Here is a 26674-nt window from a genome sequence, read left to right as displayed (position 1 = left end):
GATGATGACAATAACAATAGGCTAATAATAATATTAATTATTATTACTATTACAAGAAGAAGAAAAACAACAATAACAAGAAGAAAAGGAATTTTAGTAGCCATATTTATATGATTACTATTATTATAATTATTGTAAACAATATTCTAAGCAGCTTTTATTTCCTGGAGGTGGGAGTGATGTTCTACCTATCAGTGTGAGTCTCGGCGCTCTATTGTGTGTGTGTGTGTGTGTGTGTGTGTGCATGTGTGTGTGTGCTGCAGCGCTGCAGGGTGTGGTGGATGGAGGATGGAGGTGGGAAGCTGGATATCGCGCTCTCTGTAACGAATGCCGTTAATGGAGCTTTAATCCTCTTCTTAAAGGCAGAATCCGTTTGTTAACTAAATCCTTTTCAAGTAAGTGTCATATGTGTATATATAAACGGATTAAGCTTTCCTCGTGGGAAAAGATGCTTTCTGGACTACGTGGGAAGTTGGGCGTTTTTCTTGTGGACGATCGCTCCCGCTTAGCCTTTCCCAGACTTGGTTTACTTCGCAGAGGCTTTTGCATGTAGCGACAGCACCTAGTACAGCAAAATGTCTAAGAGAAACAGTGTGGTGATGCTGCGGCCGCGGTCCATGTCGCTGGGTAAAAAAGCGGAGACGGTGAAGGTGGTGGTTCGGTGCCGCCCTGTAAACAAGAAAGAGGAGGCGATGAGTCATGAAAGGATTGTTGAAGTGGATGTGAAACTGGGCCAGGTAAGCGTCCGGAACCCTAAAGCAGCCGGGACCCTGAACAAGACGTTCACTTTTGACGCTGTCTATGATATGTTTTCGAAACAAAACGACCTGTACGATTACTCGTGCAAACCTCTGATTGACTCTGTGCTACTCGGGTTTAACGGAACTATATTTGCCTACGGTCAAACTGGTACCGGGAAGACATATACCATGCAAGGTCTGTCCATGGATCCAGAAAAACGTGGGGTAATACCAAATTCTTTTCACCATATCTTCACCCATATATCCAGATCCCAGAACCAGCAGTACTTGGTGAGAGTGTCATATCTGGAGATATATCAAGATGAGATACGGGATCTCCTTTGCAAGGATAATAATAAAAAAATGGAGCTTAAGGAGAATCCAGAGTTTGGCATATATGTCAAAGACCTGTCATCTGTTGTCACGAAAAACATCAAGGAAATTGAACATGTGATGAATTTGGGGAATCAGTCCAGGTCTGTTGGGTTTACGAAAATGAACGAACGCAGCTCACGTTCACATGCCGTTTTTGTTATAACCATCGAATGCAGCGAGGTGGGCATTGATGGCGAGGAGCATATTCGGGTTGGGAAGTTAAACATGGTGGACCTGGCCGGCAGTGAACGTCAAAGCAAGACAGGTGCCCAGGGACAGAGATTCAAAGAAGCTGCCAAAATAAACTTGTCTCTCAGTGCTCTTGGAAATGTTATCTCAGCACTAGTGGATGGGAAAAATTCGCACATCCCATACAGGGATTCCAAACTCACACGCCTGTTACAGGACTCTTTAGGAGGGAATGCTAAAACTGTCATAGTGGCTACAATTGGACCCGCATCATGTCACTATGAGGAAACTCTCGCCACCTTGAGGTTTGCAAACAGAGCAAAGAATATCAAAAACAGGCCAAAGATCAACGAAGACCCCAAAGACGCTTTGCTCCGCGAGTTCCAAGAAGAAATAGCCCGACTAAAGGCGCAGCTAGAGGAACGAGGTATGCTGGCCAAAGAAAGGAGAAGACGGAGGAACAGTGTAAAGATGAAGAGAAGCATGAGCAGTGGGGAAGTGGAGACACCTAGAAACTGTGAGGTGGACATTGTGGAGATGGTGAAGGAGGAGAGACCAGAGGAATACTGGTGGAAGCAGCAGATGGCTAAGAGCTCTGCCAATGACAGCCCGGAGTTTAGGAGGAAATTAGGCATACTGGATGAAAAATCACAGACTATGGAGGATTTGTTGAAGGAACAACAGATTATGGGAATTATGATTGAAAAATACAAGGTTAGAACTTGAGCATATTTTGGCTCTTTTAACTACACTGTTCTTTTCAGGCAATTAATTACAGAATCATTTAATTCCTGCTTGCTCTGATTTCCTTTAGGCCTTGGAAAGCAAGCTTCTGATTGGAGGCAAGAACATCATTGACCACACCAATGAACAGCAGAAAATGTTAGAGATAAAGAGACAGGAGATTGCAGAGCAGGTAACACCTGCAAATATACACTAACGTTTGTAGTCTTTTAATTCAATGTCTACTGATAGTTTATGCTAGGCATCTAATTTAAAGCATTTGTGTGTGTTATCTCTCATAGGAGAGACAAGAGAGGGAGATGCAGCAACTGATGTTTGAGCAGGATGAGGAGACGGTGGAACTAAAAGAAACCTATTCAACTCTACAGCAGGAGGTGGAGCTCAAAACCAAAAAGCTTAAGAAGGTGAATCTCACGTTCGACAAAGTCATCAGCACAACTACACAGATATTTTTTTAGCAGGGATGAGGAGGAGAGCAGGATGTCGAGCAGGATGACAATTCATTATAAACCACACAAGTTATATGAAAAGAAACCAAACTACATCTGTCTCTTTCTTTTAAATTTGTTGGAAAATTCTCATAAAATCATGCCTTTTTATGCTTTACGTTATAGTACATCCTTTTTATTCACAATTGAACAAGTTTAAATGCAGACTTTTGGCTTGGCTCTCAAGGGGAACATTTTGTAGAACCCAACAAAAGAATCTTAATGTTTTAGAGAGGTTTCCATAGAAGCCAAAGAAGCTAGGCAATTTTATATCCAGGTCAACCATTCTGTTTTATCAACCTATCACAATGTCAGTACTTGCTCAAGAGATTTATTAATCAAGCATGATTTTTAGAATCTGATTCTGACATGATAAAGCCTGAAAAACATTTGAATAACTCTGTGTCTTGTCTTTACTCAGCTGTACAGCAAACTGCAGTTAGTACGAGCTGAGATTGCTGACATCATTGATGAACATGTCACAACGAGACAGGAGCTGGAGCAGACATTAAATGAACTGACAAGAGAAATGAAATTCAAGTACTTTCTCCACAGCTCCCAACATAATAAGAATGCACCAAGACATACACATATAATAAAAGAGACTTTCATTAAAGTAAAAAAAAAAATTCAAATAAGTGTCTGAATATAATGTGTTTTGCAGGAATCTCATCATTGAGAATTTTATTCCTCCTGAGGAGAAAAACAAGATCATAAACCGGCTCCACTTTGACAGTGAGGAAGACCAGTGGAAAGTCTTACCCCTTCTCCCCTCTGAAAAGTAAGCATATTCACTGTATTTTACAATATTCTCTCAAATGATTAATTACTGATTGACGAGTAAATGAACATTTCAACTGGAACTTATTATATTTTTCAATTCAATTTATTTGTATAGCACCTTTTACAATGGACGTTGTCTCAAAGCAGCTTTACAAAAGAAGATAAACAGAAAAAGGAGAGGGGGGGAATAACTAAATAACTAGAAATAAAAATAAATTATTAAATTAAATTTATTAATAAATAACTTATTTTCCAGCAGTTCTCCTCGTATCAGACAAAGGCCAACGTCTGCAGTCGGATACAAGAGGCCAATCAGCCAATATGCACAAGTTGCTGTGGCAACAGGATCTCCTTCTAGATATAGGGTTGGTACACAGAGGCCATGCAGATTTTTTTAGCTTTTTAACAAATGTGTTATTTACATTTTATTATTATTATTATTATTATTATTATTATTATTATTATTATTATTATGTATAATTGTTCTGTAATGCATTTGATACATTTGCTTGCACTACACAGGCAGAAAACATCATGCTTCTGGAGCTAGATATGACATCACCAACTATGGTCCCACTGGACATTCAAGGGGCAGAGATGAGGACGAGAAATCTGCTCTGTGACTTTGCACAAAACAGGCAAACATCAACAGCATCACGCGTCATGCGGGCCAGATCATGGTGAGTGTCTCAGATGAGATAAGTTGTTTCACAATGAAGAAACACAATAGCTCTTGTCATAAAAATGATTTATGATGCTGCCCTACAGTATCAGGGTACTGAGCTCTGGTTACTGCCTGTGCATGCTCCCATTTGGGTTTTCTCTGATCTCTGAAAACATGATGTTAGGTGCTATGGATTGGCTTCTCTAAATTGTTGCTAGGTCTGAATGAGTGTTTGAAGGTCTGTGTGTGTGTGTGAGTGAGTGAGTGGTGTATTCATGCCTTGAGCCCACTGTTCCCAGCATAGGCTCCATATCCACCATAAGCACTTTCTGAAGAAGTATGAATGAAGATGACCCATTGTCTTTTTTCTCTCACAAGGTATCAAGGACCAAGTCTGCCCACATCTTCATCAACCAGCTCAGTGGCCGCCGGGTCTCAGGTCCCACCTTCTGCAATGGGGGCATGCGCTAGTGTGCTTCAACCATGAAGTGTTTTGACTATGGTGCTTTTGCCATGGTGTACATGCAGGAAAAGCACCACAAGATCTGTTTGGCTTTGTTTTTTTTAACTGCTTAATCGTGAGATCAAGCTGCCTTTCCTTGTTGCACAATAATTTTGTATCAGAGCTTTGAATCAATCAATTAAGCACAGTTTGCTCTTGTGTGTCTGCGTGTGTACTGTATAGTCCTGTAAAGTCTTACATACTTGAAAACAATCAGTGGCAACAGTAAATGGTTATGTTGCATGATAAACAAATGACCTACAGTCTCATGATGTTTACCAGTTAAATGCCATGTAATAATCTAACCACTGATGAGGAATTTCAGCCTCTTTACTGACCTCTAGAGGACACATGGACACAGCACCTTTCAGTTTATTTGTCACATATGGCACAAGTCAAATCCATCGCACGTTTATTAAGTTAAAACGACTCCTTTCCGTGGTTATATTTCAGATTTTGCGGTCAGATACGAGTGTGATAAAAAACATATAGACAATGTTGTACTAAGGCTCGTGTTCTGAATAAACCTGATCTAAAATAGCAAAGGATTTTAAATCATCCTAAGAGAAAACACTGAGCAAAAGAAAAATCATTCACACCATTTTTACGTTAAAATTATTCATAAGACTTCAGTTATACAGCTGTCAAATCTAGAACAATGTAGAGCAAAAAAAAGGTAAACCGGACTAACATAAATAAAAAAGATTTTAACTGTTAAAACCTAGGGTACTGTGCTTCCCTGTTAAGTGCATTGTACAGTAAGGTGACGTCACTCCCAGGGTCACATGACCTGCTACTTACAGTAAGGACCCAATATGGCAGAAATGGCAGGATTCGCACCATAACTGAAGCAACATTTCCATCGTAACAGTAACGGACTCGCACATTAGGTCGATTTCCGCGAACCGACCGCAGACATGAGGGAAAGGCAAAAGAAGAAAAAGGGGAGGACATGGGCAGAGGCGGCAAAAACGGTAAATCTATATCATACTGGGCGTTTGTTTTTGCTTGTTTTCGCTTTACGATCACACTTCCATAAGCGTTATTCTTTCCCACCCGTTTTCCCACAAATCCCGCCCCCCTGTGCCATGATTGGTTCATTGTACCCTGGTTCGTGCGGTGGGATTGGCTAGCGGTTCATACTGTACGGCAGTTTGCCCATTGGTAATCAGTGAACAGAGCTTAGCAGTCAATCCTAGCTGAGAAGGCAGGGTTTGTTAGAATACGCGTGGGGAAAATAATGCCTGTACAACTGTGTTTATGAGTTCATGACCTGCTGGTGCAGGCGGAGAGTTGAGTGCGCGAGGAAGGGCCTGATTCTGGATCAAAACACAAACAAGGCATAGCGTTGATCTTGTTTTACACCAAAACATCCGCACGGATTTATTCCTTCAGTCTGCAAACATGTTCAGTTTATAAACTTTTCATACAGGGACTATTTTCATGTTTACCACCCGGAGACGTAGCAACGCGCGTGACGTCTGTGTCTCATGCTAGCTATGCTAAGCTAAGCTAGCCAGAGGCTGACTATATATACAGCATATATAATACTACTAATTCGACTTGCTAGTTAAAATATAGCACTTTAATCGATATATTTAAAATAAAAAAAGCGTCAGCGTTGCACTGCGTTCATTTCGAGCGTCTTTGTTACTGCTAGATCATGACGCGTTTTAATAGATTATTGTGAATTAGCCTGTAGGGAATTAGCCAGCTAGCAACATGTCATGTTGGAGTTGTAAAGTGGAGGTTAAGGCGATTTACAAGTGAATTTTCGTACTGCTGTGAAATGAGATTTAGTTAGTTTTTTTATTAAATCTAGTGCTTTTGTCGTTTAGGAAGATTAACCTGCTGGACACCTTGTTGAAAGCACTAGTGAAAGTTGTCCAACCAGAGCCAGGTGTCAAACAGTTTCTGACCGGAACATAATGACGGTTTTTATTTCCCAGGGTCCAGAACTGACTATTTCATTTATTTAATTAAATAGAGTAACTAATTTCGTTAACTAATTTTGGCATCTGTAATATAGAAACGCTACTAGTCACAATCAGCGTGGGCAACTTTTCAGGGGAAAGTAGCTAATACATGTTAATACAAGGTCGCTACAGTTCGCCAGAAGACGTCATGGGCTAATTTGCATATTCGTTGAATCGTCGAAGTCTGATTTTCAGAGGACAAGATACTATTATTTATATCGCACTATAACTTTGATAAAGAGAAGCAGTTGGGACATAGATATGAAAGAGACAGCAATGGGTGGAATAACTCAGTTTTATTGCTTGTAAAGATTACTAACGATAGAGTTTCAGAAGAACAATGAAGTGTGTAGCTGATCAGTGATTGGTCACTGAGCAACAGAGGAGATCAGTGATTGGTCAGTGAGTAACAGAGGAGATCAGTGATTGGCCACTGAGTAACAGAGGAGATCAGTGATTGGCCTCTGAGTAACAGAGGAGATCAGTCATTGGTTGTTGGGAAACAATAGAGATTGCTGATCTCTATACTGGTCATTGGTGACAGAGGCAACTCAAGCCTAGTTCACACTACAGGATTTTAAGCCAGATCGGGCTGTGATCGTGGGAAAATCAGCGGGTGATCAGCGCTCGGCAATCTTTATGTGTGAACTACTCAGCAACGCATCAAAAAGGCTCGCTGATGTGTCACTGACACCTCAAAGACAAAATCCAGATATCTGGCATGTTAAATATCTGGGACGGTCGGCCGACTCGACATCACATGGTGTCAATTGTAGCTACGACCTCCAGCCAATGAGAGAGCAAGTCAACAGGTTGAGGTCACCGGAAGAAAAGCAGCAGCAGCAACATGGCTTCAAAAATAGTGTGGACACAACATTTATTTTAATAAATTAACATTTATTTAGAGCGAGACTCCTGCCGACGTCCATTTTCAAAACAAACCCCTACCGAAAGTCTCGCATCATTTCCGGATCCACTTGTCGTGTGTGTTTTCGTGACAAAACGTGGTTTGGGGACGGTGTTGAGTGACAAGAGTTGATGTCAGATCGTGTGGTGTGTGACCCCCTCTTGTGGATCATTTACGAAGCGTCGCGTAGTGTGAACACCACAAGGACAAAAAGACGTACAGTGAAGTCATGTAGTCTGAACAGCAAATCGATCTGCCGACGGTTAAAGTCTTGTAGTGTGACCAGGCCTTCAGTCACAGGCATATGCTGCATTTGATTAAAGGTCATACTCGTCATTTCTGAGGTCAGACAAAAATGTATATGATGTTCCTCCTTAAAGTGAGCTGCATAAGCAATGTCATAGACTTAACAAGGAAATGTATCTGGATGTTGACTGATAGCGAATAATAAACAAAAAACAACAACAACAAATGTTTGTATTTACAAATAGAAAGTGCCACGTTGTTTGCCCATGCTGTAGGCAGCTGCCATGCTGATTTGCTGAACTCTGAGGCACTCTGAATTGAGAAGACCATTATATTCCTTTGGAGTAGGAATTACAAGGGTGTTTTTTTTTCAGAGGTCAGGAATTACGAGCTGGACAGACTAAAGACCTAAACGCTGCTGCATTGGTCTCTTTTGTTAGAGACGTGAGGGTAATTCCACTGGTGTCAGTCAGCAGATAATCAAAGGTCATTGTGAGTAGAGTAGGAAAACATTAATCAAAGTAAAACTAAAAAAATAGACCAAAGTGCCAAAAAACTCATTTCAAAATAAATCGACTCATTTGAAGATTAGATGTTCATATATAAAGATTAACATGCATGTCATTGGGGCATTTTTTAAGAAGTGCGTGTCAATGTGGATATGAAATAAAAGAGAGGTCTACTTTCAAATTAAAGGTGTCCATTTAAAGCCCACCTTTAAATGGAAGATTTTTCAACGATATTGTTGACACAAAGATGACCTGATTTAATTACATCTCTCCACAGAGAGCCTTATAAACATTTATGGTGTTCCTCACCATTCTGTGTAGCCCTACAACCTAGCAGTGCTACAGCTTATTGTATGTTCAGAAAGTAGTCCTTGTCTAAGACAAAGGAAATGAATCATGTTTGGCTGAAGTCAGGGTATTACTAATCTCACTACCCCACTGTTACAGCTGGCGAGAAAAACACCGGCAGTGCTCCAGTCCCTGACCTCATAATGAAAGCAAATGCGGTTCAGAGATGCTTGCATTAATCAAACCACAGAGGAACATTGGTCATACATTGTACATAGCGGTGAAAGGTCTCGGTGTGAGGTAGCATTTTCACTGAAACAGCCCATAATCCTTGATCAATGTATGTTCTCAAAGCAGCAATGGTAAAACATCTCAAAACACCCATGCGATACTTGGAGTAAGGGTCTGTTTAGTAGCTTAAAGCAAAAATAAAATGAAGGACAAGAACATGCTAGTCTGAAATTCAGCAGTGGATTTATTGTTGACCAAGGGTGGATAATCATAAATTCAAGCTGCCACCATTGGGCCCTTAACACTCTCTTCTCCAGGGGCAGTGCATTCTTTTGCACAGAGTCAGTCTATATGTCCTGTTTGCCTGGCAAGACTCTTGTCTTGTCACTTTTGCTGCATGTCTATTTTACTAAAGATTGTACCTTAAGTATAGTTTAGCTTTATCTCTATGTTTAGCTCTGTTTGTCTGCGTCACCTGTACTTTGTCTTTGTTATGTGTAGCACCTCTTGTCTAGGAGGAACGTTGTTTCATTTCACTGTGTATATATGGTTGAAGTGACAATAAAGCTTCTTTGACTTTGATCAAGGCTGACCCTGCGCTCTGAACCTAAAACCTCCAAGGATGGGATATTAGAAAAAAGAATTTCACTGTGCAGTAATATATATGTGACAAATAAAGGCTACTAAAATAAAAGCTACTAAGCTCCACTTTGCCTGGTCAGTCCCATGTTGTCCTTACCTGTAGCCCACTTACCTAGGCTTTTTTTTTTTTTTTTTTTTTTTTAAACTAATGTATGACCATATGTATTGCAAAATAAGCAAATAATAATGTACCTTGTAGGGGACATTGTTATTTTGCAATCTTAGGTCCCTGCAATTTTTTTTCCCGCTTGCAGTTTACAACTATTCAAAATCACAATTAACATTTGAATCACTCACAACTGATCTAAAAAGTAAAGAGTTTAAATATGTATTTATCTACTATAAGCTAAGTTGGACACATTGATATATTTTTTGCTTATTAGCGAACTTAAAATGTGGCGCAAGGTGGTTTAGTGGTTAGGGGTTAAGCTTTGCCCTGTGTACAGAGTTTGTATGTTTTCCCTATACAGGTACTCCAGTTTCCTCAGTCCAAATTGTTCATAGTGTGTGTGTGTGTGTGCGTGTGTGATGTGATGGGTTGGCCCCCGTCTTACCATGATAGCAAGGTAATGAGGATGCCCAGTAAATCCTGAGTGTGGAGAGAAGGGGCAGGGCTTCCAGGAGGTGTCAGGTAAAAATATATTAAAAGAGAACAGAGATGCTTTCTGTCACCAAGACCTATAAAATCTTTCTCTGGTTGCTGGATGAATAAAGTAAAAAAAAAAAATGCTGCTGACTGTTATTGTAACAAAGAGGACACAAGAGAGCAGTGAGGATCCATGTGCAAGAGGAATAATGGAATAACCCTGGACAGCGTCCGGTCATACACCATATCAGCTCTCTGATATAAAGGCAGAAAAAAAATACCAGACAACCATACAAAGTGGTGGAAAGAAGAAAAGCAGGGTCAGGTCATACACAAAGCTCAAGCAGATACACATCTGCACAGTATTTATTAGTGACAAGCAAATTGCAAGACTTCATAATTCAGATTCAATGATTTTAATACTGGGTACGTTTGCTTTGATTTGAACCTCAGTGTGATCGATTCCAGCATCGGTCTGGTTTCAGACTCACTTGATTCTGTCGAACCCTTGTGTATTTGCATTCATCTTGCATCATTACAAATGTGTCTCTCTCTCTCTCTCTCTCCCTCCCTCTCTCTCTCTCTCTCTCTCTCTCTCTATATATATATATATATATATATATATATATATATATATATATATATATATACAGTGAGGGGAAAAAATTATTTGATCCCCTTCTGATTTTGTACGTTTGCCCACTGACAAAGAAATGTTCAGTCTGTAATTTTAATGGTAGGTTTATCTGAACAGTGAGAGACAGAATAACAACAAAAAAATCCAGAAAAAGGCATTTCAGAAAAGTTGTACATTGATTTGCATTTTATTGAGTGAAATAAGTATTTGACCCATTTGCAAAACATGACTTAGTACTTGGTGGCAAACCCTTGTTGGCAATCACAGACGTCAGACATTTCTTGTAGTTGGCCACCAGGTTTGCACACATCTCACATCTCAAGGAATTTGGGTCCACTCCTCTTTGCAGATCCTCTCCAAGTCATTAAGGTTTTGTGGCTGACCCTTCAGCTCCCTCCCTTTTCTATGGGATTAAGGTCTAGAGACTGGCTAGGCCACTACAGGACCTTAATGTGCTTCTTTTTGAACCACTCCTTTGTTGCCTTGGCCGTGTGTTTTGGGTCATTGTCAGGCTGGAATATCCATCCACTACCCATTTTCAGTGCCCTGGCTGAGGGAAGGATGTTCTCACTCAAGATTTAACAGTACATGGCCCCGTCCATTTTCCTTTTGATGCGGTGCAGTTGTCCTGTCACCTGGGGATGGTGTACTTGGAGTCATAAGCAGCATTCCTCCTCCTCCAAACACGGCGAGTTGAGTTGATGCCAAAGAGCTGGATTTTGGTCTCATTTGACCACAACACTTTCACCCAGTTCTCCTCTGAATCATTCAGATGTTCACTGGCAAACTTCAGATGAGCCTGTACATGTGCTTTCTTTAGCAGGGGGACCTTGCAGGCGCTACTGGATTTCAGTCTTTCATGGCGTAGTGTGTTACCAATTGTTTTCTTGGTGACTTTGGTCCCAGCTGCCTTGAGATCATTGACAAAGTCCTCCAGTGTAATTCTGGGCTGATTCCTCGCCGTTCTCATGATCATTGAAACTCCATGAGGTGAGATCTTTCATGGAGCCCCAGACCGAGGAAGATTGACAATCCTTTTGTGTTTCTTCCATTTGGGAATAATCGCACCAACTGTTGTCACCTTCTCACCAAGCTGCTTGGCGATGGTCTTGTAGCTCATTCCAGCCTTGTGTAGGTCTACAATCTTGTCCCTGACATCCATGGACAGCTCTTTGGTCTTGGCCATGATGGAGAGTTTGGAATCTGATTGATTGCTTCCTTCTGTGGACAGGGTGTCTTTCATACAGGTAACGGGCTGAGATTAAGAGCACTCCCCGAGAGTGCTCCTACTGTAATCTCAGCTCCTTACCTGTATAAAAGACACCTGGGAGCCAGAAATCTTTCTGATTGATAGGCGTCAAATACTTATTTCACTCATTAAAATGCAAATCAATGTAGAACTTTTCTGAAATGCGTTTTTCTGGATTTTTTTGTTGTTATTCTGCCTCTCACTGTTCAAATACACCTACCATTAAAATTACAGACTGATCATTTCTTTGTCAGTGGGCAAACGTACAAAATCAGCAGGGGATCAAATTATTTTTTCCCTCACTGTATATATATATATATATATATATATATATATATATATATATAAGTGAGTACACCCCTTACATTTTTGTAATTATTTAATTATATCTTTTCATGTGACAACACTGAAGAAATGACACTATGCTACAATGTACAGTAGTGAGTGTACAGCCTGTATAACAGTGTAAATTTGCTGTCCCCTCAAAATAACTCAACACACAGCCATTAATGTCTAAACCGTTGGCAACAAAAGTGGAAATGTCCAAATTGGGCCCAATTAGCCATTTACCCTCCTCTGTGTCATGTGACTCGTTAGTGTTACAAGGTGTCAGGTGTGAATGGGGAGCAGGTGTGTGTATATATATATATATATATATATATATATATATATATATATATATATATATATATATATATATATATATATATATATATATATATATATATTGTGTGCTTAATATATGGTGTAGGCAGAAAATAAAAATGACCAACAAGGAAGTATTTAAAATTCAGGAGAGGGTGCCCTCTGGTGTCCCTGCTAGATGTATCAGTTATATTAAAAGACTACTGAACATGATAGTCTGCTGTACAACTGCAAATGAAAAACTGTACACCTGTAAGACTGGATACATAATCTGCTTGCTTCAGATATCAGGGTTAGTGTGTTGTCCACCCTTGCTGATATCTCTTGTCTTGTGTTAGGTTTGCATTGTTTTGACTCGCTCGGTTCCTCCTTTTTTTCCTCAGGTGCTTGAGAAGTACCCAAACACACCGATGAGTCATAAAGAGATCCTGCAGGTGATTCAGCGAGAACGACTCAAGGAAATAAGGTGAGGATATCATCTCCCAGTCTCATATTAGTTTTATTTCATTCACATTTTAGGCCAAATCCATTTAGTTCACGCGTGCACACACACATGCTTCTAATTAATACATTTCTTTTTTGTTGCAATGATCCTTATCTCTTCCAGAAGGTAAGATTATATGAGAGTTTATCCCAACCTTTTCTCTTACACTAACTTCCATATAGCAGCGTTTGCATGCTATTAACATCCCCTAATTGACACAGCATGCAAATGGTGTTTAAAAAACACTAAAATGCAGTCTCACTGGCTGTAGCTCTCATATTAGTGCTTCTTCATGACAGTGACTACAGTGACTAGAGGCAGAGTCACGATTATTCTTGCTCTTGTGTTATGCTTGTTGTTTTTTCACTCCTGTCCTTCAATCCCACTTTGTGCCTCTCAGCCTTGAGCTTCAGTGCCAAGACTTCTCGGCAAATCAATATGGTTTGAAGAGAACATTATAACCTTCACAGTTGCTATTATGGGACAAGCGTCATGATTATTAGATTAACAATTTCCAGAAATTCATATATGGCTTTGTATTATGAAGTTTTTATTCTGTGTGCATAAGAATATTTTAATATTAAGTGTGTAAGAAGACACCGGTACAGTCATAGGTAAATTATTTTTTGCATGTTAGGTCTTAAAAATTATACTTTCTTTTTTGCTGTTTGCGTGTGCTCATTGAACTAAAGCTGTGACCTTCAAATGAATTCTACTTTAATTAAACTTTCTGTAGTGCACATATATGTGCATATATTTATATGTGCACATACACTGTGTTACACTTTTCTGTCTTATTGTATGCAGTGGGACTTCCCCCCTGGCCTGCCTCAATGCCATGCTCCACACAAACTCCCGGGGTGAGGAGGGGATTTTCTACAAAGTTCCTGGTCGAATGGGAGTCTATACACTGAAGGTAACTGTGCTATAATACTGAAACCAAAACCTACGAACAAATGCAACATCCTTCACTATGACGGTTCCAAACAGGAAGATGTATTACAACAAAACATGCCTAACCAGATCTTTCATAACCGCTAGTGCAATGTTCATCGCTCGTTGTACGTGTGACTGTGCCATCACACCACCCCATCAATTAGCTAGTGACAAAGCACGAGTCAGACTGAAAACAAAGCCATTGTTGTCTTGATTGGGTTTGCTGCGGATGATTGCCAGTAATGAGTGTTTACGTGTAGCACTCACACTCTGTAATTGTGATTAATCTAAAGAGAAACACAGTGACTCATTAAGACTCTGAATTTTATGCATTTGTGTGCCTCTATGCACTGTTTGAGCAGAAGGACATTGCGGATGTGGTGAAGGAGCTATCAGAGGAGGGTTCTGAAGACAACAGTGATAGCTTGTCTGATACACGGAACACAGAAAACAACACCAGTGGAAGCAGCAAAGAGGGAAATAGAGGCAGGTGGAAGAGAAGAGGTATATCATTGTCTTATCTTACTAATGATTTCTATTCACTGTACAATTCATGCAAATTAGCACAAATGATAGACATGTTGACTGCTAAACAAAGCCAATATGTAGGTATGAGTTGTGCCAGATTGAAAATAATAGAAGAAACCAAAACACAGTTCCTTCTGGAAGTATTGGAAAAGCAAGGCCATTTTTTTTTTGTTTAGAATTTCATCTGTGTTAAACAAGGCACCTTTGCTGGCAGAACACACAATATTTTTCATCTGTGTTAAACAACAAGGCACCTTTGCTGGCAGACCACCCAATTTTTAGGTGAGCAAAAGTATAAGAAGAGATATTCTTACAGTATTTAATACTTAGTTGCATATCACTTGCTTCTGGTAACTGCATCAAACTGGTGACACTGTCATCACCAAACTAAAGAATTCTTCTTTTGTAGAGCTTTTCCAAGTTTGTTCCACCACTGCTTAGTTGTTGATTGTTTTGGGGGAATTTCTCCCTCAAGGTTAAATGTTGTTCAGGTGGGTTAAGGTCTGCTGATTGACTTGGCCAGTCTAAAACCTTCTACTTTTGCCCTGATAAAGTCCTTTGTTGTGTTGTAAGTGTGTTTCGGGTCATTGTCTTATTACACGATAAAATCTGTCCCAATTAGACTGAATGCATGTTCTGTAAATTGCCTTTGTAAACTTATGCTACCATCATGAGTTCTGCTTACGTCATAAATAAAGATTAGTGAGTCTGTTCCCGAAGATTACTGAGTCTGTTCCCGAAACAGCCAAGCAAGCACAGGCCATGACACTACCACCACCACGCTTGACCCATGAGCTTGTATGTTTTGAATCATGAGCAGATTCTTTTTTTTTTCACTCCAGTAGTCTGGTCTTTCGCTACATTCCACATTGTTATATTGGCTATGCCATATGCATGGCTCAACCCAAAGATTAGACATTCACGTCAACAGGTCAGACCTGGACAACAGTAAACACCTCATTCATGTGTCCCTATATTTTTGATCACTTGAAAAATGGATGGTTTGAAACAAAAAGTGCCATGTTATAAGTAGTTTAGCACATCTAAATGAAATTAAAATGAAGTTGTGATCCATTGTCTCATGTTCATCTTTTGACTTCAAACCCAAATGTCTTCAGTGTATATGCAATAAATAAATAAATAAATGGCCTTGCTGTTCCAATATGTTTGGAACATGCATGCAAGTACATACAAACTATACCACGTTCCTTTCTATGGTTGGAAAACGGTTACAGCTATGCCCCTGAGTACAGTGTAAGAGTGCAGTTTGACTTGTATTCCACTGTAGCACTACCACACCACCACATTGCTACACTCACTCCACAGGCTTCCTGTAGCTGCTTGTACCTAATGTGTAACACTTTTGGCCAACAAAGTCTAAAAGGTCCAGTACCTACCTACCTTTAAAGCCTTTAACATACCCTGCTCTGCACTATGCTCCTTCTGAGCCTCTAGGTGGACTCAACTGGATCCACCATCTCCCAGGGTTCAAGGAAGACCTGTATGATGTTTGTTCTTACTGACACCCAGTTGGTGGCATGAACCTCCCCTGGCTGTTCAAACTTGTCTGTCTTCAAACAAAGACTATACACCTACCTCTTTTATACAACACTTGGAATATCACATTGTTTATCTGTTATTTAAACAAGCACCACTTTTTTTTACCACCCCTACATATTTTGTAGACTAAAATATTACTTCCTGGCCTAGTGAACTGAGTTTTTGAAAAGTCACTCAGGATTAAATGCTTTAGTGCAAATATATGTGTAATTGAAATGCAGTTAAACAATGCAATTATATTCACTTCTGTGCAAAGTCAGCATTGAATTCTTAATAATATAATTCCCTGACTGCTGATTGCATTTCACTGAAGAGATTAAGCGATGTAAGAGGAACGCAACAATGGTTTCGCTTTCCCAGTACCATCTGTGTATTGCATGTTATTTGACATTTTCTTCCAGACTCTGCTTTTCTGTCCGTTACTGGATCTTCTCCATAATTACTGTGTGTTTAGAGCTGACATGCACTTCTCCAGTGCAACTTCTGGTTCTGACGCAATGGAAAAGTGCTCCGAGTTTAATATTCGGTAGAAGTCTGTCAGAACAAATAACTGTCTTACCAAAAAATGACATCTTGGCGAGTGAAAATATTGTCTTAAATATTGTCACATTTTTCTAGTATTTGTTTATTACAAGATCTCCTTAACCCTATAACCCTATATATTTTGTAAATTGATTTCAAGATTGAAATGGTCTTGTTTTATTGGGGGATAATTTTACTAATTTTAAGAATTTATTTTAAAAAATCAGCATAATTGCCTGCTCATAAAATAGGAAAAATTATATTGTAAAATCTTATATTTAGTTCATTGTAGTGGTTATTAGTTTATAGTGGTTAGTACATTGCAGTGTATGTGTATATATACATACAGGAGATATTTAAGCTGAGTTTTTCCCCTTTATGTTCCCATTAGTCAAATAGATCAACTCAGCCTTTAAACAGGAAATGTTTTTTTTTTTTCTGCAAAAAAAAAAAGCACCCACTTCCTCATCTTCATATACTTCAGAACTATATAGAGCTATTGAGCTAAAAGGGCATGTAGCTCCGTATATCCTGCAAGAGTTTATACATTTTACTGAACGATGCATTCTTTCAAAGTTGGAGACAGCTACACAAAATACAGTAAGTGGAATACCTGCGTGCGAGCTTTATAGCATTTAGTATGAAACGTTTGATGAAGCAAGTGCTGTAGAGAACAGGAAATAATCATCCAAACAGAAGTATAGCAATCGTGTTTTTCAGTTTTTGAAACTTCTCAGTATTGTCTTTCAGTTTTTCTGTGGCATAGATTTTTTGAATCATTTTGAGAGCAGAATAAATGGATCATGTACAAGTGGTTGCAGAGTTTTCGAAAAGAAACGAATAAAACAAAGTCTTTAATGCTACTTAATCAGCATTATATTTTCTGGCTCTTTTTTTCTAAACTATTAGGCAGATGTTCAAATGAATTGTACATTAGCTTTTCTTTTCCAGAAGGGTGCAAAATACTGATAAGAGCACAATGTACATTATGAATAACTAAAACCATACTTTAGCACTTTCACAAGATAATTATCTGTTACAGATGAAGTATTGTTCATTTGAGTGGAAGTGACCTTAATTAACTCTAAGAGCGTGCGAGAAAGAAAAGTAGGTGTGGGAATGTTTGTGCACATGCCTGCAGACTTGCAGAAGTTGAAAGCAACGTTCTTGTTTTGTCTTAGGGCCAGCAAATCTGCAGTCACAGCCGTCTTCCCCACAGTCTCGCTGCTCTTCTCCTTCAATCTCCAGCAGCAAACTCATCTCTTCCTCGCAGAAACACAGCAAAAAAGCACTTAAACAGGTGCAAACTCCTTCTATCTTTCTGTACACAGATTTGTTTAGTTGTTATATATACACGTGTATGCAGTGTTTATTGTATTAGCATACTACACATATCAAATGCATTTAAGACTGCTAATGTATGTTGATAAGTTCATTAATAATACAGTAAATACAAATTTGATAATACAACATTAGCCGTTTAAGGATGAAGTAATACAGAAAAAAGTTGGTTAGCTATGTCATTTAATAACCTTGAATCATTGAATTGACATAACTGCATTGTTGATAAAAAAAATACTGCCTCCTGCATTTTAAGGCTCTGAAACAGCAGCAGCAGAGGAATCAGCGCCGTCAGTGCGGTATCCCCACAGCCTCCAGCCCACGACTTCTACTCAAAACTGTTAAAAAAATGGCTGATTCAGCATCCTCCAAAACTGGTATGCTCTCATTTTTTAACAGCACTGTATTTTTTTTTAAATAAAATATAATGCATAGATCTTAGAAGATGACATTTGCACAAATCACGTGGGTTTGTTGTATCACTACTTGTAGTAATAAGTTAATTTAATATTTGTTTAAATTGTCTAAATCCATGCTTCTGCCTGTAGGCTGGGAACTAAAACAGTCAGAGCGTTGTCCTGCCAGTCCCCAGAACTCCACCTCTAGCTCCTCCTCCTCTGTCAAAGCAGAAGTGTGTCACGCTGTTGGATCTAGGAAGATGTCTCAGCGTTCCAGTCGGCTCAACGCCCGTAAGTGTTTTCACTTTTATTTTTTCAAATGTAATTTTTTTTTTTTTTTTTTTTTTTTTTTTTTTTTTTTTTTACATTATCTGTATCATGTACGCTGACATTTCTCATCCTTCTTAGGTCAGTTGAGACGAACCAAGTGTGAGATTGACGTAGAGACGCCTGATTCCATCCTGGTCAACACTAATCTCCGGGCCTTAATCAACAAACACACATTTTCCATGTTGCCCACAGAGTGTCAGCAGAAACTCCTGAAGCTACTGCCAGAGATCGACCAGCAGGTACGTGAACCAAGAGGATCATCATTGCTTTCGTTGATGGTAAAAATAAAAAATGATAAAAGTTCAATAAATTGCATGAAACAGAGTATTACTCTAATTGCAATGACAGATTAGTATCACCCTGTATTCCAGTCATGCATGGACGGGCTCCTGAGAGTAACTAATTCTGCTTTGAACAACGAGTTTTTCACATCTGCAGCACAGTCTTGGAAAGAGAGGCTAGCCGAAGGTATGTTATTACTTATAGATCATAAAGAATCTTAAGTTAAGTTTTTTGTAAAATATGACCTTAATACAATTCATACTATAACACATTATGTGGCGTTTGCAGGTGAATTCACCCCAGAGTTAAGACTAAGGATGCGGCAAGAGATTGAGAAAGAGAAGAAAGTGGAACATTGGAAAGAGCAATTCTTTGAAAATTTCTATGGAGAGCAGTAAGCACATGTTTTATACTAGGTGTACATTTGTTAAAGCAGAGATCAAAGGGCATGGTGGAGTGAGAGGAGTGTAAAATTTATATCAATACTCATTTTTAATCTAGGTCTGGGTTAAGCCTTGAGGAATCCAGAGAGCTGACAAAGACTGAAAGCACTTCATTGCCAGCTAAAGATGCACCCTGGCCCGGAAAGACAGAATCTAGCACAGAAGCACAGAAACCAGACCACACTGTTGAGGTCTCCCACAAGGAGTTGAGATCCAGAGAAGTTAAAACCTCAATGTCTAAAAGCCATCCAATACCAGACTCCTTCTGTGCCGAGCCGGGTACAGAAAGTCATTCAGCTTCTGATAAGGCGTCAAACAGAAAGACTGTGCCTGTGATGCAGGAGGACTCTACACCTCCTGCAGAGAAAGTGGTTGAACCATTACCGTTGAGTGTTGATGACAAGGGGCAAGAGACCAAGACTAGTAGCCCAACATCTCCTCAAGAACCTAGCTCTAAAGAAAAGGATAGCATAGAGAGTGAGTCTATAAAGGTAGAGGGGGTTGTGTCACGGGCATCTGAAGTTACCACTGAGTCACTGAAGCGGAAACTCTCCAGTGAGCAAGATGTAGCAGAGAAGAAACCTCGGGTTGCAGAAGGGTCGCCCCTAACAACAACAGATGGGTCACCCTCAACACCAGCTTCAGTAACTGCACAACAGAGAGTGCCACCTCTTAAAGTAAGGCTTTATTTTTTATTTCTTATTAACATATGTTTTATTGCATTTGAATATCATTTCTTTTAGACACTGAAGCTGGTTCTAAATGTTTCTAGATCCCTGTGTCACGAATCCGGTCTGCCCCTGGAGCGCCAAGCCAAGTGTCTCCAAGGACTCCTCATCCTTTGACACCACCCAGTATCCGCCCAGGATGCACCGGTGCACGCACTTTAGCTGACATAAAAGCTAAAGCCAAGCTAGCTCGGGAACAGCGTGCTGCAGCGGCTGCGGCGGCAGGTGTAACAAGAAGAGGATCCACTTCAGGACCTTGCTCATCTGGATGTGCCTCCACACCTTCCCCAGTCCAGTCTTTGTCAGAAGAGTTTTCACCAGCAAGCAGTAGAAGCCAATCCGTATCTCCAGGAAAAATGAGCTCTGTCTCTCCTGTCCCTGAAAGCACAGGAGCACTCTCACAATCATCTCCTTCCTCAGGTGCTACTGGGCAGATGGACCCTAGTTTTGTTCCAAGCTCTAGCGCAAACCAATTTATTTCAAAAGAAAACAGGTCCTTTCTGGCTTCCCAGATCACTCCACATGCAACAAATCCTCATCTGAAGGAGAATTGTGTTCTCCTTTCTGTTGGTGGAATGCAGATATCACCTACACATATACTGGCATACAGTCAGAAAGCACAAGAGGCACCTTTGCCAGGGACCTCAGCGATCAAATCCAGTTCCTCAATTCCTGCCAATAATCCGCTGGTTGCTCAACTCCTTCAAGGTAAAGAAGTTCCCCTGGAGAAGATTCTTCCAAAATCACCTGCCAAGATAAGTGTGCAGTCGGCGACTGTTGTAGCATACAATAAAGGGAACCTGGCTGTTAGGACATCAGGGATGGGGAAGGAGAAACCTGTTGATGCAGAGGATGTTAGCAAATCTAGACTGCTGCATTATTCTGGCAGACCTGGGACCAGTGTTGACAAGCTGGACAAGAATACCCAGGAGCAGATTCTCCATGTCCTAAGGCACAGAAGTCAGCAGGGCCGAATCTCTCAGCCATCACAATTCGAGCCCTGTCTGCTCGGCTATCCAGAGAGCTCTAATGACCGACCGAGGTTCAGACTAGGCTTCATTGGACGAAAGAGGGTGTCCAAACCTGCCATGACAGGACACTATCTCCTGAACATCTCCACATATGGCAGAGGGTCTGAGAGCAGCAAACGACCTCATCTGGCCAACCTAAAGAAAGAAAATGTGGAAGGAGAAGAGAAAGATGGGGTAGAACTTAAAGAAGATTGTCACTCTTCTTCAAAGGGGCATGCCAACCATCCTGGGATTAAAGTCGAACAGCAAGGATTTCACATCACAAAACCAGATGATGCACCAGGATATCAACACTGCCCTCAAATAAAGTTAGAGTCTCAGTCACTGAGTTGTTCGTCCAATAAAGAACAAGGTGGCACTTCTACAAGAACCAAAGAAATATCTCCAAGATTGAACCTTGACATCAATAAACAGGGTATCTCAGGGCCTCATCATTCGGGTGACTGTAAGCCACAAGTAATGTCCTTCCAGTCACAGAGGTCACAGGATGGACAAGAAACCATGACGGGTACTTTCTATGGAGGCACTATCAGCATGTCCATGCCTCGCTCAATAAATCATAGCATCACCGACTCCGGTGCCTCTCCTACAGTTACATGCAGTAATGAGAACACCAGCGAGGGGATGATGTCATTTTCCGTGACTGTCACTGCCATACCTGCAGGTCACCTTCTCGATCAGGGTAAGGGCCAGACCTCACCTGAGCAAGCCTTCATCGAAGCTTCTGGAATGGAGGACGTCCAATCGAAATGCTACTGTCGGCTAAAGGCCATGATCATGTGCAAGGGATGTGGGGCCTTCTGTCATGATGACTGCATTGGACCCTCCAAACTCTGTGTCTCCTGCTTGGTGGTACGATGATGAGGACAAAAGGTGATTGTAAAGTTAATCTATCAAGCAAGTAAGTGCGAAGCTGTTCAAGTGAACAGTGAACTTCTCACTGTGTTCATATGGCTCTAATGCTGTTGACCTCTGGCTTTCCAGACATTCAGTATGTACATGTACATAATTTGTGCAATGTAAAACTTCCTCTCAGTTCATGTACTGAAAACTGAGCACCTTGTTCTAGATGCAAGACCTCTTGAATAGTGGCAATATATAAACGCTGGTCATGTTCTTTGTTTTGTCTTTCTTTCTTTCTTTCTTTCTTTCTTTCTTTCTTTCTTTCTTTCTTTCTTTCTGTCTTTCTGTCTTTCTTTCTGTCTTTCTTTCTTTCTTTCTTTCTTTCTTTCTTTCTTTCTTTCTGAAATGAAAGCAATGGTATGCTACTATTTTTGTATACCTGAATATCATGACCATACCTTTCTTTTTCTTGCTTCCTTTTAAATCATCTATTTTTTAATACTGTGCAGCTTGTTGGATCACTAATAACAATAATAATAATATGTACTTTATTCAGCAAAGCAATTTTTTTGTTGAATATTATAAGCCTTAGTAACTCAAGATCCAAACAGCTAAAGTACCAATTAATCTAGAGAATTACTGTGAACAAAAAAAAATTTTTTATGATTTTTAATGACTTGCCTTATGTCTAGGCTAAAAAGTGGTACTCTTCGATGTGAGTAGCATCAGTGGTAGATATAAATACGAAGTTATTTATGGAGCAGAAGGGACTAAATACCACAATCTAGCACTAATCTACAATCCCTTCTTTGGTATATCATGGAATATAAAGGACTGGATTATTTTGGTTAATAAAAGTGGCAATAATTTGTACATTTGTTATATTTATTACAAGAATGATCTAAATCATCTAAATTGAAGAGAGAAACAAAATCCCTTATATCTAATCTATCGTCTTTTTAGGGCTGCACTTTTGTATCAAAGAAGAAAACAGTAACTTGAACAGACTGCTCGCTGTGTAGTATGTCGTGAGTAAGTCGATTATGATGGGAGCTAAAGCACTTCTCAATGAAATAATCTAACGTTCCCTCTCAGGAGCAAACCCAGGTCTTTGTCATTTCACTATTTGTCTAAACACTCACATGTTGTTTACCAGTGAGGAATGTGAACTGACAACCAAGTTCCAAGATTGTAGATATTCTTTAAAACACAATCAAGAAATTCACAAATTGTTGTTTTTTAAAAAAAAAAAAAAACTTAATGTTGATTGAAATAAGCCAATGTGTGAAATTACTTGTTTTTTTTAATGTAAATAAATATGCGCTTTTTTGAGATTTTATCCACTTTTTATGACTTTTATCTGACACATTTCTTAAGGTGAATCACACTACACCGCAAAAATGATGTCTTAGCAAGTGACAATATCATGAATATAATCGAACTGATCTAGTGTTTCCTCTTATACTATCATGACCAACTAAATATACAAATATTAACCACATTTTAAGCCTATTTTCATTTCAAGCGTCCTTTTCTTTTTATTCTATTAGTAGATACTTTTGCTTCTTTCTAAATAGACTGAGCGGAATTACCCGAGAGAACAGGACTACTTGATCAAAAATACTAGATGCATTTGTGTATAATCAGAATATTTTCACTTGCAAATCTCATTTTATTGCAGTGTATAATACTGGATGCTCCCTATTCAGATAAACAGGTACCTTCTGATATGTTTGTAGTAAATGAATATGCATAACATGTACAGGAAATTGTGCATGTTATCCACCTGTTATTATCAGTCATGTTTGTGAAATTTCTGCCTGACATTTTGAAAAGATTTTTTTTTTTTGTTGTTGGTAATATACCAAAGTCAATTTGTGGAAATGAGATAATCAGATAATAAGCAAATTTTGTTTGTAATGTCTGTGTAGCTTTGAAAAGTAATATATTTTAATTAATATATTTTAATATAAAAAAGAAAGAATATTTACAATCAATTTTAGATAACATTTAAAGAAACAGGGTATTTACTATGTCTTCTTTATATTTGCTGTCCCGTTTTGTAACGCCTCCTTCCAGGGTGTACATAAACACTTTATACCCATTTTTGTTTGTACCAGAATTCCCATGAATCTATTTTATGTGATTTAGTCTTACCTGGAATACGTTTATGTACTACTCAAGCAGATTCTTCTGAAATGAAAATAACTTTGTGTGGCATTAGCTGGCATCATTACAGTTTTCCTTAGAAATCACAATCACACAATCCTAACTGAGGATGTTTCCCTCTCTTATTCTTCCTGTATTTATATGTACGTGTGAGCTGCACGGTGTCATGTGTGCTTGTGGTGTATGCGTAGAACTAGCTGTATGGAGTGTCTTTTGAGTGTGAATGTCTTTTTCAGGTGATTTTGATGGTTGTTGTGCAAGTCGGTAATTGTACCTGATCTGGTTGTACTGATATATGCAGTATAGTATACAATGTGTGGATTTACACACACACACATATATATATATATATATATATATATATATATATATATATATATATATATATATATATACACATACACACAAAACAGAGACATAAAGTAACTGTGCTAATTCTTTTCTGTTCCTCTGATATATCTATTTTTGGTGTTGGGAATTTTAAATGAACACATTTTATCTAAGGTAAATTGTAGATGCTGATATCGGTATATGATTGTGATACTTTGGTATACATTAAATGAGCAATATGGATTTCTTTTTCTTTTTTTTCTTTATCAGTACTAATAAAAATTATTGTATTTTTCTTTAGCCAAAATAAAACATCTCTCTGTATCTGTATTTTTTCAGACACACCTCTTCATCTGTACATCCGTACAGCTGAACTTAAATAATGTCAATAAGGGTCATAAAATGACGTATTTAAAAAAAATAAGTAAAAAAACAATGGCACCTTCTTCTTAGGGATTTTATTCTTCATGCAATCTGTGACATCAAATGCAATCTTTTATCATAATTGTGGCAATCATAAAACCCAGTGGATTGTGCCTCGTTTTAACGTGTTGGTTTTTTTGTTTGTTTGTTTTAATATTCTACAGTGCTATGTAAAATAAAAAGTGAATGTAATATACATAACTGTAATAATCACTTGTAAGTAAAAGTGTGTTTTATCTATGAATAATAAGAATAAAATACATGAAGTGAACAGTGTTTTTGTCTGTTTTTTTTTTTTCCATTTTCACTTTTTTTTGCAGCTGTTTAGAATTATGATGCCGTCACAAGACTGGCACAGATAGTATAGTTTGAATGAAATAAAACACAAGAAGGCATGCTGTTATAGGAGAATCATTTATGATGCAGTGGTGTGATGCAACCTAATGTGAAATTAGGGAGCCGCTACACCTCAAACTGGATTATTTTCCTATAACACCATGTTCCGAAGTGTTTTTTTCCTGTTATTTTGTGAATTTAATGATATTACTAAACAACACCTCATGCTTTGGAAGCACATTCCTGTGTTTATATTATACTGTGTATATTATCCCAGTTATAAACCAGTCGTTATCTCACTAGCCTCACACTTGAGGTTGAAAAGACAAAAAAAAAGCAGAAGAAAAATATCAAAAGATGTAATGTCCTCTGTCTTAAAGGCTCTCACGTGATGGGAAACGTATTAACCTTTCCAAACTGCTGACGACTTTTTCTTCTTCTTCTTCTTCGTTCGGCTTTCCCCTTCAGGGGTGGCCACAGTGAATCATCTCTCTCCACCTATCCCTATCTTCTGCATCTTCAACATTGCACCCACAAGCTTCATATCCTCATTTTTTACATCCATATACCTCCTCTTTGGCCTTCCTCTTTTCCTCCTGCCTGTCAGCTCCATGTCCAACATTCTCCTACCGATATACTCACTCTCTGTCCTCTGAACTTTTCCAAACCATCTTCCAGCTCTGACTCCTGTCTCTTCCTCAGTGACACTCTCTCTAAACCATACACTTTCCAAACAGCTGACACCTTTCTTAAATGTTAAACAAAAGTCTTCTTACAGAAAGTTTGGCTGTATCAGCAATTATATGCAAGCACTTCCTTTAATCTATTTATTATTAGACTGAGGTTATGCAGATCATGCACCATTACAAATCCCTGTCAATGAGTTGTTACGGTAGAAATGATAATGTATTTGGAACTAAGTAATATATGACAGATCGGTCTGATATACACAAATAACTCAGCGCAGTGCTGCTACTCCTCCTCTCAGTATATAATTTTTGTAAAACAGCAGTCTGGAACATGATATTCTGCACATACCACAGCAATTAGCCAACAACTGCAATGTTTAGTTTATTAATGAGTGACACATTGCACATTTTAATCGTTTATAGTTAGATTTAATGTTTTGGATTGTCTGAGAGACAAGTTAGTTCCTTTCTCCCCTTCCCCCCCCCCTCTCTAACACACACACACCATACATGTTAAATAAAGGTCTCCTTACAAAATGTCACCACATCAGCTATTATAAGAATTGCTTTGTTAAACATCACACTTTTAAATCTGTTTATTATTAGTCTTAGTTTATCTTTGTTTATTTAGAGTCCACTGTCCAAGTCCCAGGTAAGAGTTGTTATTTAAAAAAAAAAAAACATATATTAAAACAAGCGCATTAATATTAACGTTCATTTTACAGCCGGGACTACTTTTGCTGTTATACGAATATAATACACACCTCCTGACCAATCAGATTCGAGCATACGAACCGCGCTGTGGTGTAATACATCAATATAAACCAGTGCTTGGCCTTGAAGCCGGAACTGCTGTCATAGCTGTTAATCAGCACTGTTAACTTCAGCAGCGCTGTGGTA

General features: G+C 39.0%; 2 protein-coding genes across 4 annotated transcripts; both read left to right on the top strand.

The window, feature by feature from the left end:
* The first annotated feature begins 271 nt into the window (after window positions 1–271).
* Window positions 272–5140, top strand: kif3cb (kinesin family member 3Cb). Of its 2 annotated transcripts, none has more exons than XM_058399061.1 (8): window positions 272–2018; window positions 2119–2220; window positions 2330–2452; window positions 2958–3076; window positions 3201–3317; window positions 3579–3684; window positions 3842–3999; window positions 4362–5140. In XM_058399061.1, exons 1-8 carry the CDS (start codon window positions 576–578, stop codon window positions 4468–4470), a joined length of 2277 nt encoding a protein of 758 aa, XP_058255044.1. In that variant the 5' UTR covers window positions 272–575; the 3' UTR covers window positions 4471–5140. The 2 variants fall into 2 exon arrangements, with proteins under 2 accessions (XP_058255044.1, XP_058255043.1); XM_058399060.1 differs by having other exon boundaries at window positions 3576–3684.
* Window positions 5141–5270: 130 nt separating this feature from the next.
* On the top strand, window positions 5271–23166 carry asxl2 (ASXL transcriptional regulator 2). Of its 2 annotated transcripts, XM_058399058.1 has the most exons (12): window positions 5271–5459; window positions 12785–12867; window positions 13693–13801; window positions 14184–14325; window positions 17613–17731; window positions 18029–18149; window positions 18321–18461; window positions 18579–18739; window positions 18872–18968; window positions 19071–19176; window positions 19284–19902; window positions 19998–23166. In XM_058399058.1, exons 1-12 carry the CDS (start codon window positions 5403–5405, stop codon window positions 21843–21845), a joined length of 3603 nt encoding a protein of 1200 aa, XP_058255041.1. In that variant the 5' UTR covers window positions 5271–5402; the 3' UTR covers window positions 21846–23166. The 2 variants fall into 2 exon arrangements, with proteins under 2 accessions (XP_058255041.1, XP_058255042.1); XM_058399059.1 differs by lacking the exons at window positions 5271–5459; window positions 12785–12867; window positions 13693–13801; window positions 14184–14325 and adding an exon at window positions 16732–17031.
* The last annotated feature ends 3508 nt before the right edge of the window (window positions 23167–26674 follow it).

This window comes from Hemibagrus wyckioides, linkage group LG09, assembly GCF_019097595.1.
Source record: "Hemibagrus wyckioides isolate EC202008001 linkage group LG09, SWU_Hwy_1.0, whole genome shotgun sequence".
Classification (NCBI taxonomy): Eukaryota; Metazoa; Chordata; class Actinopteri; order Siluriformes; family Bagridae; genus Hemibagrus; species Hemibagrus wyckioides.
This window is presented reverse-complemented; position numbering and strand designations above follow the sequence as displayed.

Bases quoted from the DNA above. Each gene is read 5' to 3' on its own strand.
- asxl2 (XM_058399058.1), top strand. From the start codon at position 5,403: ATGAGGGAAAGGCAAAAGAAGAAAAAGGGGAGGACATGGGCAGAGGCG. The intron at 5,460-12,784 runs GTAAATCTATAT...TTTTTTCCTCAG, and splicing joins GGGCAGAGGCGGCAAAAACG to GTGCTTGAGAAGTACCCAAA. The intron at 12,868-13,692 runs GTGAGGATATCA...TATTGTATGCAG, and splicing joins GAACGACTCAAGGAAATAAG to TGGGACTTCCCCCCTGGCCT.
- kif3cb (XM_058399060.1), top strand. From the start codon at position 576: ATGTCTAAGAGAAACAGTGTGGTGATGCTGCGGCCGCGGTCCATGTCG. The intron at 2,019-2,118 runs GTTAGAACTTGA...GATTTCCTTTAG, and splicing joins TTATGATTGAAAAATACAAG to GCCTTGGAAAGCAAGCTTCT. The intron at 4,000-4,361 runs GTGAGTGTCTCA...TTCTCTCACAAG, and splicing joins GTCATGCGGGCCAGATCATG to GTATCAAGGACCAAGTCTGC.